This window comes from Alosa sapidissima, chromosome 23 (assembly GCF_018492685.1).
Source record: "Alosa sapidissima isolate fAloSap1 chromosome 23, fAloSap1.pri, whole genome shotgun sequence".
In the NCBI taxonomy this organism is placed as follows: Eukaryota; Metazoa; Chordata; class Actinopteri; order Clupeiformes; family Clupeidae; genus Alosa; species Alosa sapidissima.
This window is the reverse complement of record NC_055979.1, coordinates 6,894,935-6,913,162: the sequence shown is the minus strand read 5'-3', so window position 1 is coordinate 6,913,162 and position 18,228 is coordinate 6,894,935. Positions and strand designations below refer to the sequence as shown.

At 41.3% G+C, this 18,228-nt stretch overlaps 1 protein-coding gene across 2 annotated transcripts in view; it reads left to right on the top strand.

Moving 5' to 3' along the window:
- The window catches only part of gpc6a (glypican 6a), a 122,829-nt gene that overhangs the window by 66,246 nt on the left and 38,355 nt on the right, over nucleotides 1-18,228 (top strand). For both annotated transcript variants that reach the window (XM_042081315.1, XM_042081313.1), the window contains exon 4: nucleotides 5,398-5,563. In XM_042081315.1, coding sequence (XP_041937249.1) covers nucleotides 5,398-5,563 — 166 coding nt within the window. The remainder of the gene's footprint in view (nucleotides 1-5,397; nucleotides 5,564-18,228) is intronic.

Sequence of the window (18,228 nt, the reverse complement as noted above, 5' to 3'; positions counted from 1 at the left end):
ACTCTGGCCTAGTTGTTAATGGGAAGTCGTTGGAAATATCACTTTTCAGCAGACAGTTCATGTTCCCATTGTTAGCACCAGGGTAGGACTGTTCATGAAGGGATCGGCCCTATGAACCAAACCTGCGTCCTAGCCTTGTCCTTGGAAGACACACCGCAGTGCTAAACGCTGGCAGGCCCAACTGCAATAAACTATGCCAATAGACCATGATCTGTGTCAGTAGAGCATAGCGAATGGTAGCCCTGCTCTTGTCTATATTACCTGCTAAGTGCTCCGTCGTGTGTGTTCTGTGTGAGAAGTAGCTGTGCGGAGGCTCGGCACCGGCAGCGCTCGCTCTCGTCCCCCCTCTGCCCTCCTCCGCACCGCGTCTGGGCCGCTGCTGGAGGGGGCTACGCTAGCACCCCTACCAGCCATGCAGCATGCCGCGCGTTGCCTAATATATTAAAGCAGCACTCAATTAGAGCAGTCATGCACTGATGGCCATATAGCTGGCTGGCTGTCCCGCACTGCCGCTAACGCTAGTTATGGCGATGGGGAAATGATCGAGATGACTGTATGTAATGATGTACTGCTAGCTGAGTGGGGGACATGAGGCTGTTAGCTCACACATCAAGAGTGAATTAGCAGATGGTAAATGCTCTCCTCCTGGAATGGTTTCTGGTGCTTTGCCCTTCATCATGTGCTCTATACCACTTTACTTGTCTTTCATGCCATTGGTATAGTTTGAAACTTTTTTTTACTTTAATGCTTCATCAGGAATATAAAACTGCAATGGCACCGAATGAAGATTTGATATTCTTGTTCCTTATAATAATATGTTATTTTAATAAATATTTAGCACATTTGTCCAACTGCAGCTGCACCTCCCAGGGGCTGTTGTTTACAGCACTCTTCAGAAAAATAAAGAAAGAGCCTGGAGGATTGTATGAAACTTTTATGAATGAAGAAATTGCCAGTGTATTTGAACCGTTGGACCTGATAGAGATGATGTGAAAACACTGAATCACTGAATTTCTTACTGTAAGTCAACGCTCTAAACTAAGGAAATTATATCGTTTGTGACAGTCGCTGGCTGCAAGCGTTATATGCAGTTCAATATGACTTGGAAATGAAATTGCACAAGTGACTTTTTCAAAGGCCATGGTTATGGATTTGGATTTACTGTATTTCTAAAACTGCTTCACAGACACTGACAAAGGCAATTAGAGAGATATCCCTTGGCGCAAAGAACAATCAATCTCAACTAATGCCACAATCAAAAACAATTTCCACATATTTCCCCATATTCCTCCTTTCACCCCATCTAAGAAGAGTGGGTGTGTTCTGGCAATGACTTCTTCCTCCCATCCAAAATATGAAAAGCCCTTTATCCGCTGCTAATTGGCTAACCCCAGGATGCACTGGCTGCTTTTTGGCATGAAGCCACCCCTACAGATGGTCGATATTGCCCAGTCTTTTTTCCGTGCCCATTTTGTGTGTTCTGTTCATCTTCCTTGAATTGTTTTTTTTTTTTTAAAAAGAGAGAGGCGGAACAATGTCAAGCCATTTTTATGATTGCATTATATTAAAGCTGACACATTTGGATTTCTCCAGTTTCCTGCACTTCGAGCCCCCTTCTTATTTTGTTATGGTTGTGTCTTTGAGCCTCCCAGATTTCTCTGTCAAACTGGATTCCATTACCTGTCGGAATAGTTTGGGATTATGTTCACGGTGGCGTGCGGATGTTCCTCGCATCATGCCAAGAGTGTCACGTTCGAGGGATGTTAAAGCTGGTATTATAGCGTGCGCTTTTAGGTAGCGCTGTCTTGTGCCATTTAAGGTTTGTAGTGCTCTAACAGCACTTAATCCTTCTCAGTCATTCAGAAGTGGCTTTTGAAAATAATGAGGTAACTCCTTTTGTCCTTCTGAAGTCCTTCTTGAGGAACCAGTAACTCAATAGAGATGCCAAGGAATATATGACATAATCAGTGAGCCCCTACATCAACTACCTGCTTTTCAGAAAGTTACATACAATTGCCCACATGCCTATCAGAAAGGGACATATGCATGCATTACTCATGAGTAGGGAATATATTCCTTTTACAAACCATTTAACATGCAGCACTGTAGTTTTTTTGTTTATTATTATCCTTTAAAATCAGTTTATAGAATGATAGGCCCTTACCATATAGGGAAACTGATGATTTATTATTCCTGATGAGTTATCTGCTTAACTGTAATATCCCAACAGAAGTGTGTGTCAGCTAAGTGTAATGAATAGTTTTGGCGAGCAGTAGGATATGGATGTGAATTTTAGACTGTACAGTTACACCAAGAAGATTGCATCTATTATTAAAAACCCAGATAATGTGATTACTGGAGCCCAGCGATCCAGGGGTAAAACGAGAAATATATCTGAATCACACTTATCATCTGATTTATTTATAACCACACACACACACATACACACACACACACATACACACATACACACACACACACACACACACACACACACACACACACACACACACACACACACACACACACACACACACACACACAGACATGTCATATTTGAGGTGATTAATTCCAATCCTGGGATAGCTGATGTGTCTGAGAAGTTTGTTTTGAGTCATTATAGATAGATAGATAGATAGATAGATAGATAGATAGATAGATAGATACTTTATTGATCCCCAGGGGAAATTCAAGGTGTTTAATTCAATTCAATTATGAACACCACCTTATCTCCAGTGAAAACCATAGAAACAGACTGAAGTAAATTCCCAGTAAATGCAATTTCCATTTTTATAGATTGTTGTGTTTCGCCAGTTTACCTGTATTAATCGTTGATTAATAGTGGATTGCAATATTTCATAACGCCTTACAGTATGGAGTATAATGTAAAGATTGAGAACACAGCCAACCACAGAAATTGTTACCCATTCTTCCATATGTTTACTGATACAGATATTTGATAGAGTGCTAAACTTGTATTGTTTTTGAAGGAGTCTCTCTCATTGATTTTGAGGCGAGTCAGTGAGATATGGTACTCAGTCCTTTCCATGCTCAGTCAGACTTAAATAAGAGAGCTGAAACCAACGTTTTTGAGCAGCAAGCCCCCCTCAGGGCAAGATTTGTCTTCTTGTTAGTTTGTAAATTAATGTGTGTTGGGGCTTTTTAATATTCTACCACACAGTACTCATGGCCCTGTAACATGTGTTTGTTTGTTTGTTTATTTATTTATTTATTTATTTATTGTGTTACTGGGCTCATGTTTGCTTTTTGTTCTGGTGTATGTGTACATTTGGTGGTGCTGGTTTAATAAGCTTGCTTATCAGCTTTGACAGCACAATGTATTGTTTTTAGCTTGACATTATTGTATACAGTGTTGTTTGTTTTGTAGGGATTAAGTATGTTTATGGGATTGCAGAGCCTGAAAGGGCCTAACCAAGCACAAACAGCTTCATTTCAAAGAGATACAAACAAAACAAATATGAAGTATGGTTGGTGAATGTAAACAAAACATATTTTAGTTTTTGTTTTCTACTGTGTGTTCTGAAAAAAAGCCATGCTTGTAGTCCTTTGAAGTGTAGCTATTAACTGGGAGAAAGAGGACACAATGCCTGCAGAGAAAAATGGCCTCTATATCTCATACAGAGGAGAAATTATTCTATATTCCTCACACTCAGGAAAAAAAAATTGCATAAAACATTTCTCTGGGCTGTGAATATCTGTAGGTCTCCTAAGCTTTGGGAAGCTACTAACTTAAATGTTGTGATTTTGCAATATTGCGCAGCAATGCAAGCAGTTATGACACACAATCAAAAAGCCCTATTTATTCTGAACACACGTTCCAATTCAGAGGCATGGAATAGAGGAATGGGGGTGGGGGGGGGGGGGGGGGGGGTGTTGGTGGGGTTGGTTTTAGATCTGCTGTGTTGCTTGCACTTGTTGCCTGTTGGGAACAAATTGCCAGTACACACATTTTTTTTTTGGAGTATGGCATGCCGAGATGACATCTCCAGTACATCATCTTCAAAGCCCCCTGTGAGGTTGCGTCTGATACGCCTGCTAAATTGCATGTGTCAGAACAGCTTTGTTTGATCCCAACTGTTCTAAACAGCTCTTGGAGGAAGGCTGATGCTGGGGCTCGCCAGCACTGAAGAGGCCGACACATTTTCCTGTGATAAAAGAGGAGGGAAGGCTACAGCTCCCTTCTGTATATCTGAGGAAAAATTAATGTAACAAAACACCAAACCCATTTGTGTCAACTGAATTCGTTCGTCGTAATTTGTTAGACATCCTAATGTATCTATAGACCGGGTGCATTGACACCAGGCTTGGATTGGTCTTCTTCTAGTCTGACAGAGGGCAAGACGGTCCGTCAGTTTCGATTCAATTTGTTGTTGGGGTCCGGCCCTCCTTCACATGCATGAGTCACACTTCTTTCGGCACGCCGTGGCCTGATGTTTTCGATTCGGTCACGATAGGCTTCTCACCCCGGTGCGGCAAGGCGTGGCTTGCTGGCTCGGCTGAGCTCAGCCCCTGCCTCTTACGTGTGTCTGTGTGGGGTGCGGTCAAGAGCAGAGTGGACACCACTGATTGAAGTCAACCATAAAGACACAAGCTGACGTCCAATTACCAGATGTTTCACAGGGGTGAGAATGGAGAGGAGAGGAGAGGAGAGGAGAGGGGGTATTCCTCCTCAGCTGAAGTGTGAACACATGTGAGAATACTGTTGTTTTCAAACACCAGGTCCGACGAGGTGATGTCAGTGGTACAGCAGCATCTGCTCTGACACTGTTAGGGTGTTTGGTGGTGTGTGATGTCTTTTTAGGTGTATGCTCTCCTACTTAGAATGCATCTCAGGCATTTTGGATGAAATGGCTCTCTTTTAATGAAATGCAACTGAAAATTGCATTTTTTCACAAGCTGTTTGCTGTCTCTGTCAAGTCCATCCAAATTTAAAACCCTAAGAAGGCAAGTATTTTTCTCCTCCTGCATAGTTTTGCACAAAGCACCTCAGGCCTTTGTCCTACTAAATGTTAATGGTAATTACATTCTGAGGACTCAATTTACTTTAGTCTGTCACTGTTTGACTGATTCTAGACTCTGTTTTTGACAATGTGAATGCAGTTACAATTTCAACACTCAAGACATTCGTCTAGTAGCCTACATGACAATTACTTACTTTTACAACTTTGCCTATTATCATACTTGTGAAGCCACCTATGAAGTTGTGGTCATGCATTAATCTTCAAATTCAAAGAAGAGAGACAATTGTGTTCACTGCATGAATTCATATACTCTGGTTGGCCATTATTACATTGCCAGTTATTACTATATTGCTTTAATGTTCTGAACTCCTGAGGTCCACTTTATCTTAACAGTATGTGATGTTCTTGTTTAAAGGTGAATGTGTCGCCAGGCTGCTCTAAGGCGCTCACACGGATGCTGTACTGCCCATACTGCGGAGGACTGCCCGACCTTAAGCCCTGCGGCAACTACTGCCAGAACGTCATCAAGGGCTGCCTGGCCAATCAGGCCGACTTGGACCCAGAGTGGAACTTATTCATTGGTAAGATGTTTTCTTTTTTATTTATGTGTTTCCCTGGAAATAATTGATTTGGCATAGAAAGTATATGAAATCACAGACTGGCAGGGGTGTAGATGCCAGATGCTTTGCTCAATCAAAGAAGAACTTGCATACCACAAGTTGATTTTTACAGTTGAAAATATTTGTGAAACTCAGATAGTGAAGCTCTTGTTTTGGAGGAGGTTTGTCAGTGATGGTACAGTGAAGAGTTGAAGCCGACTTGAGTTTGACAGAGATTTCAGATTTTTAAAGTTCAGAAGTTATCACCGCGTTAAACAGGAAGTCATACTTTCAAAGCGTTTGTCAAGAGACATGATGTCATCCTCGTCTAGGCAGACAATTTTTGAGATGTTTTGAGAAAATAAAAGTCCAATGGGAGACTATGTGCTTTCCTTATGAGTTTACCTTGAACACAAGTAAGCAAACACCCCTAAGCCATCAAACTGTGTGTTAAAAATATGTCTATCTTCAGCAACATATGATTTTGTCAAACATGTATCTCACCCCACCCCACATGCTGTATTATCTGGGAAGAATAAGAAGCAGACAGAGAGTTGTTTGCTTTGCCAGGTTGACATTTCAGACTCATTTGCCAAGCTTCACATGTTCAATCAGCATATGGAGCAGCAACAAAAAGATATTGACTTGGCTTCTCTGCTGTCACAGGTCAATTAGCTCTTGTGGAGAATCCATTTTCCCCCTTTCATCTATATTTGAATACGCCAGTGCAGGTTCTCTTTGTTTCTGAATATCATCATTTTTAAGAAACTGCATTTGATTGGTTCAGTGGGGGTTTTCCTTCCCTCTATGGGGCAATTGACAGTTGAATTTTTATTTATTTATTCTAACTAGATAAAATGATAGGGATTAAAATGAAAGTAATCGGACAATTACAATATCTAAAATCAAACCTATACTCACATTGAACTATATCACTCACATAAACTAAAATGCCATTATGAACATTTAAATATAGATATAGATTGATTTTATTCTTAAGTTTTCAACTTAAAACGAGCACTGATCAAATGCTACAGGAGAGGGAGGGCGGAAAGAGAAGGCAGTGCGTAATTTCTCAGAAATAATGTCCATCTGTTTTTCTCCATTGCTATTTAATAATTCCATGGTATTCTACAACTGTCACATACAGTAAGCGATGGCTCACAGAGGATTATTGTCAAATCAATATTTTCTTGGCAAATTTATGTAATCAAGTTCACTTAACTGAGATCATCTCATCTCTGTACTCCCTTCCAAATATTTAACCATTTAGCATACCATTTAGCATACCATTTTTGTACAATAGTGAGTGATACTACTGTAGCCTATATTACTGTAGCCTAACAATTTATGTCTTGATATTGGGGTTGGCATTTTTATGTCCCCCTCAAAGTATATCATGATTGGTCTTGGACTGCAGGATTAATTTTTGTTTATTCCACATATGGATAGCAAGAAAAAGGGGAGGATATGTGTTAGCACGTAGCCAAAGACTGCAAGTCTCCCCCTCTGTGACTCTTCTGTTCTCTACATGAAGGATTCATGACACCATCTCTCCTCTCAGTGGATTTAGAAGGGTTTAGAGACGAGTAACAACTTCCAGAAAACGGACTCCTACATCTACAGCACCCCAGGGCCTAATTCTACTTCAGATCCAAAAACATGACTAAAGCACGGTGAAACTAAGGCAGTGGCTTTTCATTTCACAAGTTGTATCATGCATGCTTCAAAAAATACTGTTAGTTGAAAATGGTTACACTGTACGAATGAACAAATGCACAGACAGCACAGACAGAATGAGAGAGAGAGAGAGACAGAGAGAGATGGATGGGGAGAGAGAGAGAGGGATTGATAGGGAGAGAGAGGAAGAGATGATGATAATAGCTTGTGTACAGTACACGTGTCAGTGATGTTGGAGACCTTCTGGAGAACTCGCCGGAGCTCGGAGAAAGGGGAATATGTTTTTCATCACGCTGCTTGGGTCTAGTCCGACTTTGTCAGTTACCCAAAGGAGCATCCACACTCCCTCATGCAGTCTCGCGACGTGCCTGGAGCGTCTCACAGACTCCGATAGAGCCAAAGGCAAGGCCTTCGGGCCAGAACTGTCTGGAAGGATAAAATCATATTCAGTCCGGTACATTGGCGTCCATCATGCGTTAGGGTTTGCATGAAGGTTGGTTTCTGCATGGCTGGACAGAATTACAAAAGAGGGATGACACACAGAGAGAGGAGACAGAAAATCCTGACACTGGTCATTCTCCGGTTCCAATGAACACTGGTCATTCTCAGGTTCCTACCTTTGGACGAAGGTCGGACACAGCAGAAGGTATCACAAAAGTGAAGTCACAGACTGCAGTTTCTCCAGATCTCCTGAATCAATGTGATGCCCAGTGCTAGGGAAGTCTACTGCATCGCCCAGAAGTCTGGTGTATTATAGCTGAGAGTGGTGGTAATTCACTGTGTTCACAGTATGTTTATTCATTCCACTAATGTCCTTAGGCAAAACCAATAAAAAAAAGATGTGGATGGAAATATTACTGATTTGACGTGAAGTAAGTGACATCAGTCTTTGAAACCAGGGCACTGTTCTTTTAATTTATCCCCTTTTTATGGTCTTGGCTGTGCGTTGACTTAAAACTTTATTTGTTGTCATTACCTCATGGTGATGATTTTCATACATAAATTTCACCCGTGGCAAAGAAAGAAGAAATAACATCTCTTTGGAAGTTGTCATAGCATTAACATTCAGGCGGTCTTTTTAACATTCAAGCTGTCTTTTTGGTACACTCTTAAAATGAATGTGTTGTCCCTATCTGGACACAGACATGTTTAAAAAAAACAATAGAAGTTGTGTTGTTTTCAACACATTCGTTTTAAGAGTGTACAGACTGACATTAATACCCCAATGCGTGAGAGTGATATAACAGTAAGACCCAGCCTGCACTGTTGCTTGATATCAACCAGAAAATCCCACCTGCATGCTTGCTGATTTCGCATGCCATTTTAAGTGCCGGCACATATTTAGATCAATTAGATAATGTATGTGCAAGCTGTCCAGCCCTCCACACACCCACACATCTGTTTCTCACAGCCTTTTAAAGTGTATTCACAAACCCCCAAGTGGCCGAGTGAATTTTTGAGCGCGGGTGCTAGCGTGCTAGCGTGTCCCTGCTGACCGAGGCAGGCCTTGTTAGCAACGCATGAGAGGATTGTGCGGGCCGAACGCAAGAACGAGAGAAAGAGAGAGAGAGAGAGAGAGAGAAAGATAGGTCGTGGGACGTGGCAGATATCTGACAAGGACTTGTGATAGGAGAGATGATCCCGTGCTTTTAAACGAGCTGGGCCATTTTGCAAATCCCTCATGAGTAATGTTTCCTGTGGCTAATGGACCTGAGTGTGTCTTATCCAAATTAATCTTTCACATTTTGTATAGCCGCGCATAGAGATGAACTCTTACAATGTTAACATGTTAGCTAAACATATAATGATAAAATATAGAAAATATTAAAAAGTAGCTAGTTGCAGCACACACCAGTCGCATATGTGTTTTGGGACATTCCAAGGTTTATGGTATGAATACTGTATAAGAGAGGTTTAATCATTTTCAAGTGCTGTATTTCTGTTTTTCTAACACATACATATCACATTTTTTTTACATATCTTATTTTCACCTATAACCAGTGACATTTTTCTTAGATGTTGCAGGCATTGAATGATATCATCAATCAGATTGATGTTTTTTCAGACAGAGTCTGTCTAGGTAGCATGCAAGGTATATTTTAATACACACACACACACACACACACACACACACACACACACACATTGGATTTCTAGCATTGTTATCACCCTGCTGGCTTATCACTCATCTGTTGCTGTCACTAAAGATATTTCTATCAGTAATTTCTATCAGTCTGACTTCAATCACAACACTGGCAGATTTCATGGCCCTGTATGCATTGGCCATATCTCCAGTGTGGAGCGACACGACCAGTTGGATTTCTTTGATGCATTCTGTGGATAAGATTAATTGTATATATATTCCTTAAAGTCAAAATGCCTTGGCATCAGTGGCACACAAGTGAAATCCAGCGACACACCGACAACAATATGTATATGCATATCTAGATATACTCTATATGCACTATATGTGGAATTATGAGCCAATATTACAATCATGCTTCCAATGGAATATAAGCTGTACCTTTAAGTCATTACATAGTGCTCATTATAAAAGCTAATTAAGATGTAGGACCATGTTGTCCTTTGTTGAGTCCTTTGTCACCACAGTGTAACCGATCTCATTGATTTTATTCGCTCATTTCTTTTTAATTGCACAGCTCATCTCGCTGTGTAAAAGGATCTCACCACAACCTTGCGATTCATGAAATCTGAAGTCAATAATATTCCCTGCCCTAAGTAGCCTAAAGGACTTTCAGTGAGACCTAAGAAATAAACACTTTTTCAATGCCTTATACTCAGCAACATAGTCTGTTTCATAATTAGCCTCCAATGGCAAATTAAATAAAACTTTGTAGGCCTATTTATTTTTTATGAAGATGGACAGTAACTTGTGGAAAATTAAATTAACATAGTAGTGGTTAGTATTGATTCTATCGTATTAATTTTGCTTCAGTTGTGCATCAGTGTATTTACAACCTTCGTTTTAAACCATATGTCGTACATATAACATCAGTATACCAATCTTTGAACTGGGATTGCTTAGAAACGGTAAATTTCTCCTTTGATTTTTACAGATTTAAAAAAAAAATTGCACATTACATATGAAAAGACAGAAAACATGATGCACGTTGTCTGTTCTCTAATGCTTTTTAGTCCAGAGAAGCCATTCTGCATTAACTCTGAACCCTGACCCTGAATGGTTATGTGAGCGATAAGGGAGGCGTTTAAGCACGTCCTATTACTGTATCCCCCGGCATCGAGAGTGGTGAGGTAATTGTCTCCCCTCTCCTCTCCTCTCCTCTTCCATGTCACTAGCACTCAGGTCGATCCGAATGTCTCTTGTTCTTTTTTCGCGACAGCGTCGCTGGCTTGTGTATTTGTCAAAGGTGCTTCTTTGAGATGATTGAGTCACTGATGGCACCAGTGACAGCACTGACAGGTGCAAAGCCGATACTGTGCTCCCCCGTCTGTCACAAAGGTAGGGGGGCGGCAAAGATGAGTTACTTTTTCTCTCCGCTCTCTTCGCTAGAAATGATGTCCCCCATTCACCTCGCCCGTTCTCCACGCTTCCCTCTCTCCCACCCCTCAAGCCGCACCAGGCACACAGACAGGGGCTGTTTAGTCTGCTTATCAGGGACTACGTGGGAGGGATGACTCTTACTTTCAAGTATTGTGTGCGCTATCGAATGACGAAGACGCCGAGACTTATGACTCACAAGCCTGGAGTCTGTTTTCATGTGTAATAAACGAAAACACCTCCGCTCGTCTCGAGTTGATGTAATTCTGATGAATTGGGTTTGTAAGGCTCCGATACCTCGGGAGGAACTCTATAATTCTCCATGGTTGTGGTATTGTTGTTGTTTTTCTGGTTGGCGATAAGTATGCATGACCAAGGAATGCTGCAAATTAGGAGCTGTGGAGAAAATAGGGGATTTACGGCAGGGAATCTATTTACAGCCTTGAGTGAACACCCTTGCTCGCCAATGCACATTGGCGGTGGGTGTCGCTTGTTTGTCTTGTGGGACCATTTTTGGATGGAATTTTTTGAAGCAAGTAGGCATGCCCTGAACCCTTCCTTATGCTGACAGGATTACATTAACCATATCTCTCGCTCTCTCTTTTTCTCTCTCACTCACTCTCTCCCAATTCCTGTCTTTTTTTGGTGCCTGTGCTATACGTATAGAAGTGCTGAAGGTGTAAAGATAATGCATATTTTAAAGCTTTTTTAGATGGACCCATGCCTTGAAGTTATATTTTGTCAGAATCCTAAATAACTTCCTAAGGCATCTGCACTGACGCCATCCTTATCAGAAAAAAAAAACATACTGTACATCACATACAGTACATCACTGTACTGGTATATGTTTCCGACATGCTTTCTGTTGAATCCCATGATACAATGCATGCCTGAGATGTGCTATAGGTTGCATAGCCTTACATAAACTCAAAGCCTTTAAGTTCGCAAATGTAGTTGGGCTGAGATGATGAAAGGCAGAGGTCCAGCACCAACACGAAACCACGAGTGATCAAACTGTCAACACAGCTCACTACGCATGTTGTGACACACCTTAGAGCATCAAGCCTATTGTGTCTCTGCTTACAGCACATGGCATTGTGCGTGTTGAGAGCATCGTTGTTTTGGATCAGTTACTGTATGGAGAGATGTAGAACAGGATGAAAGAACAGCATCACATGTTTTTTTTTACCCCACCACATTGTGGCAGGCCACAGCAGATGAAAGAGGTGAACAGCACACTCACACAATGCAGCTTTGAAAAACCTGCTATTTGCAGACAACCATCAAACCTGTTTGATCATGGCCACTCACTGGTTGCGAAGCGTTCCCACTTTGTTCATTTGAAAGTAGAGAAAACTCTCCCAAACGACTGTTGTGACACTGCTTCACTAGTGAATCTCTCTCTCTCTCTCTGTCTCTTTCTCTATCTCACTCTCTCTCTCTCTCAATCACTCACTCACTCTTTCTCTCCCTCACAGCTGTTTTTCTCTCCTTCCTTGTATACTGTATGCTTGAACAGGTGCCCACTTTATCGAAAAATAGCTAATTGGAAAAGAACTAATCTTGGGTGATTTGTGGTGTGATATGCTGGTGTGCGCATGACATAGTGCTGTACAGAGATGACTATAAATTTCTCTTCACAGCAGTTTGTGACTTTGTGGGGGCTTTTGTCTGAAATGTTTTGACAATGTGTCACTGTCTAACTAGTGTTGACAATTTGGCAATTCTGAAGTGTCATCCAAAGTGTTTTAGCTGACACTTAAGAGAAAATCTTGTAGCTTTCCATCAACACTATGTGAGTGACAGATTTTTTGTTCTTTTGTTCCAAATGCTGCATCTGTGTCTTTGTTATGACAGTGTCTCGGTTTTAATATCAAATTCTATATCACAGCTGGCTTTAAAGGTTTAATAAGCTGTTTCCTTTCAAAAATGCAGATGTTTATGAATGTAGATGTAGATAAAAACATACTGTAACAATGCAATTCTACAGTGGCAAGGTGTATCGTACGTTATTTCCATGCTGAGCTCTTTTTTTCTCACATTTATTGAATTTTTTGAGTTTGAGTTTAAACTCTATAATGCATTTTTGTGCCTGTAATATCATTTATCCATTGCTTGTCAATCTCATGGCTCCCACTGATCCACTGCTGAACAGTCTCACCTCACATACCTTCTTTAGCCATGGACTCCTTGGCTTTTTTTATTATATATAAAACGTTCAGGATAGAATGGAAAACTCTAGATGGTAGCATACCCTGTGTAACGAAAGATCAGTACCACTCGAATCCAGGGAGGTGAACTGATTGGGCTAGAGCTGAGCATCTACTCGCTAGAGATCAGGTCTGACAACCCTTCAGTTTGAATCACTTCAAGGGCAATGTTTTCTTATATGGCATGGTTGTAATGGACTCTTAATTAGTACTTTTAGCTTGATGGAGTCCAGCATTGTTTGTGTGGCTAGCTCAAGACATAGTAGTTCTAAACTAAACTGAACTGTTTTTCATTGCCAATATATTGCATGACATCATTAATCACTTTAGTTCAAACTGGCCTCTTCTGTAGTTTTAACTACAGCTGTGCAACTGAGCTACAGACTCAGATACAACAGTGTCATTTTACATTTGGCTGTAAATGTAATGAGCAATTGGACTATATTGCTTCAGTGCAGACTTGCTACATTTTTCTCAGGAAATCCACTCCAAAGTGGGCCCCTTTAATGAACAGAGACTGTGGGTGGGTGCAGAGATAGTGTTCATGCCAACACACCCACTTCCCAAGTTGGCTACGATGAAAAGCTCTTGAGCCATTATGGTCCGAAAGTCCAGCGAATTAGGATCTTCAGCCCTTCAGAGCTCAGAGCTGGCTCCAATTAAGACAAGAGGGCATATTCTACAGTAGGAAATTAATTTGTAGGATATATCTGCTTGGCAGCAAAGCTCTAATATAGCCATTTTAATATGAGGTTATGGGAAATTAAGCCTAAATGGAGTTTAACTGCTCAAATCCTTTTACTGGGGAGCAATTAAAAGTGCTCTAATGTCTGTCTCGGACAGGGTTTCACTTCATACATTTTTTAGCAATGCTGTTGAAAGGTCAAACTGCATGTATCTTTTATTGTCACATTCGACTTCTTCAAGCCTCTTCAGCAACATGTTCAGTATAGCTTAGTATTGTTACTTGCCTAGAATTGGCCAATTTCATCTAGCTCCAACTTTAGTCTTCACTTAAAAAGTGTCAGTCAAATGTCTATGCAGATAGGGTACCCTTTATATGGGGAAACTTAATTTGGTGTGATAAGAGCATAGCCTCGGTTATATGATGTGGCGCAGCATAAGAGACGTGATAGGAATACTCTGTAGATTTAGTCTGATTTGTATGCATTTTAAGTGTGCTAATGACAGTATCCCTTCAGACTGAGTTATGCCCTCTGCTAGAAGTTTGATGTTTTTCCCTTGCAGTTTGATTTAAAAAAATGAATGTGACAATTAAACAGCCCTTTTCCTTTGTCTGGCATAAAACACACAGGATTCACAAGTTGTAGTAGGTGGCTTTGTTTTATTTATTTGAAAACATATACCCATAAACAGATACAGTATTTCATGTCTTTTTGTGTCAATTATCTCCATCCTATGTTATGTTTTTTTTGTTTGTTTATTTATTCTATGTTTTTCCTTCAAAGCCAGACCTAAATGGTCCGTGCCTAATGAAGACAGCTCACAGTTTTAAGCAAGTAATTATTCCTTTAGCGATCACGCCTCCCCCACAAGCTTTTTAAAATGCAGGGACTGACAACAAACAGGCTAGCCCACGCTCATTCCTCATGTAATCCTGCGAGACTAGCACAGCTAATATCCAGAAATCACGTCCTCTCCGACTTACTGCAACATTTTATTACCTTTTCCGGGTGAAATAGTAAGACACTTCTAGTTCCATGGACACACAAAAAAGGCGTTTAAAATGCAAACCAGTGTTGAAGATGGATAAGAGTCTATGCATGTGATTGCAGATGTGATGCACATCCCTCACTCCTATATATTCAGTTCAAGGCATTAGATGTCTGAAGCCCAACAGGACTGTGTTATGAAACCATTTAGAGAGTTACGGTATGGCTGCATTTCTTCATAAAAATAGTTTCTTCATTTGGCACGTACCTAAAGTCAGGCCAACTCAAATACAACTTGAATGGCAGTGAGCACTGCTTCCACATGGAGACATGCTAGCATATTTTAAAGCTGGTAGAAAGTCAGAGTCTCTAACACAAAGCATATCTTAGTTGAAGTTTTTTTTTTTCTTTTCACAGCTTGTGTTCTTTGCTCTTTAGAAATCGTGGAGCCTCAAGTCTGTTTTTGAAGTCACTGTTCTGTACAAAACTAGATGACAGTGCCTATACCCACCATGTATTCATTGTGAAACTTCTGCATTAAGAAGTCTTCTCATAAATAACTACAGACCACATCTATATCATATCAACATGAAGAGGAGTAAAAAAAGAACCATTGCTCTTTTAAAGCAGGATGCCGATGATTTACGTGGAAAAAAGCAATGTTGAAAAGCAGCAGCCCTCACAATGTGGATAAAAGCCGCCATTGTGTTTAGCTACATCAAACTGCAGGACCGCTTCTTCATTTATAGTCATTTCCACGCAGCTTCCTTTTCTGTTTGAGCACCCCCATCATAAAAGTCACTGTCACAGCTGCCACAAAAAGCTCCTCGTCTCCCGCAGTGCATCGTCTCCCTTCCTCTCCGTCAACGTTTCTTTTTTTTCTTTCTCTCTCTCACTTTCTTTTTTTTTTTTCATTTTTTAAAGAATGTTTTCCAGTTGGTATTATGATTATATACCCCCATCCCTGCAACACTTTTTTCTCCATCATAAATGAAATACAGGGGCTGGCTTCTTCTGAGAGATGTTCGTTAAGGTCCGTTTTTTTGGGGGGGCGGGGGACTGTCTCTCACTGCCCAGGGCATTCTTTCCGCTGACTGTTTACATTACTGTCATGTCAGATTGCAGCAGGGACTAATAGCTCTGCCGTAGCTTTGAGTCTGGCAAGGCTCAGCCATAACAGGTAAGGCAGAACAAGATCCCAGTGTTTTTGCTGCAGACGGCCTATAAAGAGACTCTTTGACACCGCTTGTGTGCTTTAGTCAGAGCGTTAGTTTTACAACCCAACCTCCAACCTATTACCTGTGCATTTAACTCTCTCTCTCTCTCTCTCTCTCTCTCTCTCTCTCTCTCTCTCTCTCTCTCTCTCTCTCTCTCTCTCTCTCAGAAGCCCCATTAATATCCCAGACAGTGAGAAGCATGTGTCACAGGACAGCTGTTTCCTCACCACAGGCCTATTTGTCAATGATGCGAGTACAGTTTGCTCAATATTAATTGAGAAAGAAGAACAACGGAATCAAACTCTTCACTTTCACATCCCCCAGGGGGAAAAAAAGAAGAAAAAATGTCAAAACAAGTTGTTTACCTCAAGGGCTGGTAGAGTGTTGACTTCCAGTGTTTTCCCCCTCCTCTCACTTCTGACTCATGTGCCACAGCTTTATTGCCTAGCGGTGGCAAATGAGTCAGGAGATTTGAAAATAGCTTGTTCAAACCTCATAAACCAGAATCTGCCCTGAGGAATTCGATCGGGGCCTACTCCCTTCGGAGCCTCGCACTGTTGTTGATGTAAAAAAAAACAAACAAAAAAAAAAAACAATTCCACCTCATTGGCGAAAGCAAATATATAAGCAATTGGTGATCAGCAGCGCACTGCGGCGCACTTCGGAGGTTTCGGCGAGGAGTAAATGAAAGCCATCAATCCACAGAGTGGCAGGGCACACCGCCTCCAGGCTATGGTTTCCTTACAGGCGGAAGAGATGTACCAGGTTGACCTTCGTGTGTTAACTCGACAGGGGATGTGTAGAGCTCTGTAATGTGTTGCTGCATAATTACACGTGACTGGAAGCATCTACCAGATGACAGTTATTGACAAATCCATTGTGACCGTTTTTGCAGTTGTCGTGATAAATATTATTTCATACACACAGCAGTGTAATCAGGAGAGAGGGGAGAAGGGAAAAAACTTGTTTAACAGACACTAATGATTCTAGCTTTCGATAATTAAAGATCCGTAGCAGACAAAGGAGCCAAGCACTTGGAGCACTTTGAAGGCTATTTTCAAATCCTTAGTGAGACATTTTACAGTCAGTGATTCATTCTTTGACACACATGATAAACGAGTGGGGAGGAAGCCCATTAAAACAACATAATTAATCCACGACCTTCTGCTTCATAGCATGGCTTTCTCCGCATACAAATTTTCACTGACAAAGTGTGTTTAAGCTACAGGAAATAACCTCTAAATCTATCGCTGCTCACCCAGCTATCCGCCCCATCTGCCCCCACCCCCCCTCCCTACCCCACCTACATCCCTACCCCTACCCCGACCCCCAACCCACAGTTGTCTCATGTACCATTCTAATAAAATATTCATTCTTCCAGCCCGAGACATTTCCCACTCAACTCAGGGTTTTAGCCTTGACAGCTTGGTAGGAGAAACCAGAATCTCTCTCTCTCTCTCTCTCTCTCTCTCTCTCTCTCTCTCTCTCTCTCTCTCTCTCTCTCTCTCTCTCTCTCTCTCTCTCTCTCTCTCTCTTCTTTGTGTGTGTGTGTGTGCCTCCATATCACCTGAGAGAGCTCTGCCAAAGTGATCTGTCTTCTGAGAGGGGAGAGAGAGAGAGAGAGAGAGAATGAATGAGTGAGGCTTAGAGAGACAAAGAGAGAGAGTATGAGTGAGATAGCCTAAGAGAGACAAAGAGAGATACAGATAGAGAGAGAGAGAGAGAGAACTTGGAGTCTGGCGGCGCAGAAGCCCCGGGTCAGCCCCCCGCATTCTGACCTCCAGCCGGCTCCTGATGGAAATCTAACCAAGCATCACGGGCAATTTGAAGCCCCAGTGTAAACAAACAGAAGTGCTCTTCAAAGGCAGTGGGGGCCAAGTAGATGCTAGCAGTGGAGAGTCTACTAGGCCACAGCTTCAGCTGCATTTACACTTATTATTCGCAGACAATTAATCTGCGGTATATACATACACGTGTATTGCACCAGTCTCTGGTTTACTGTGAATTGTTTTAATTACTCATATACAGTTTTCTCTTTTGAATACAAGAACATTTTATAGAAAGTTTACAAGCACATAAGAAGGATTCAGTGTGTATGGATATTTGTGTGTTTTGGTTGACTAACACTACAAGTAGCATCTAGGTTTTGCAGTATATCTGCAAAAGGAAGGTTAGTCATGTAAAAAGAAAACTGATGGATGTCAGATCGTATTACAATCATATGCAAAATCCTATTGCATCTCAGAGACAGTTGGCATGAAATATGATAGAGTGATGTTTTATTTCAGCGTAGTCCAAGGAACACTTTTGCAAAATGATTCAGCCTTACCCGCTTAGATAAAAGGTG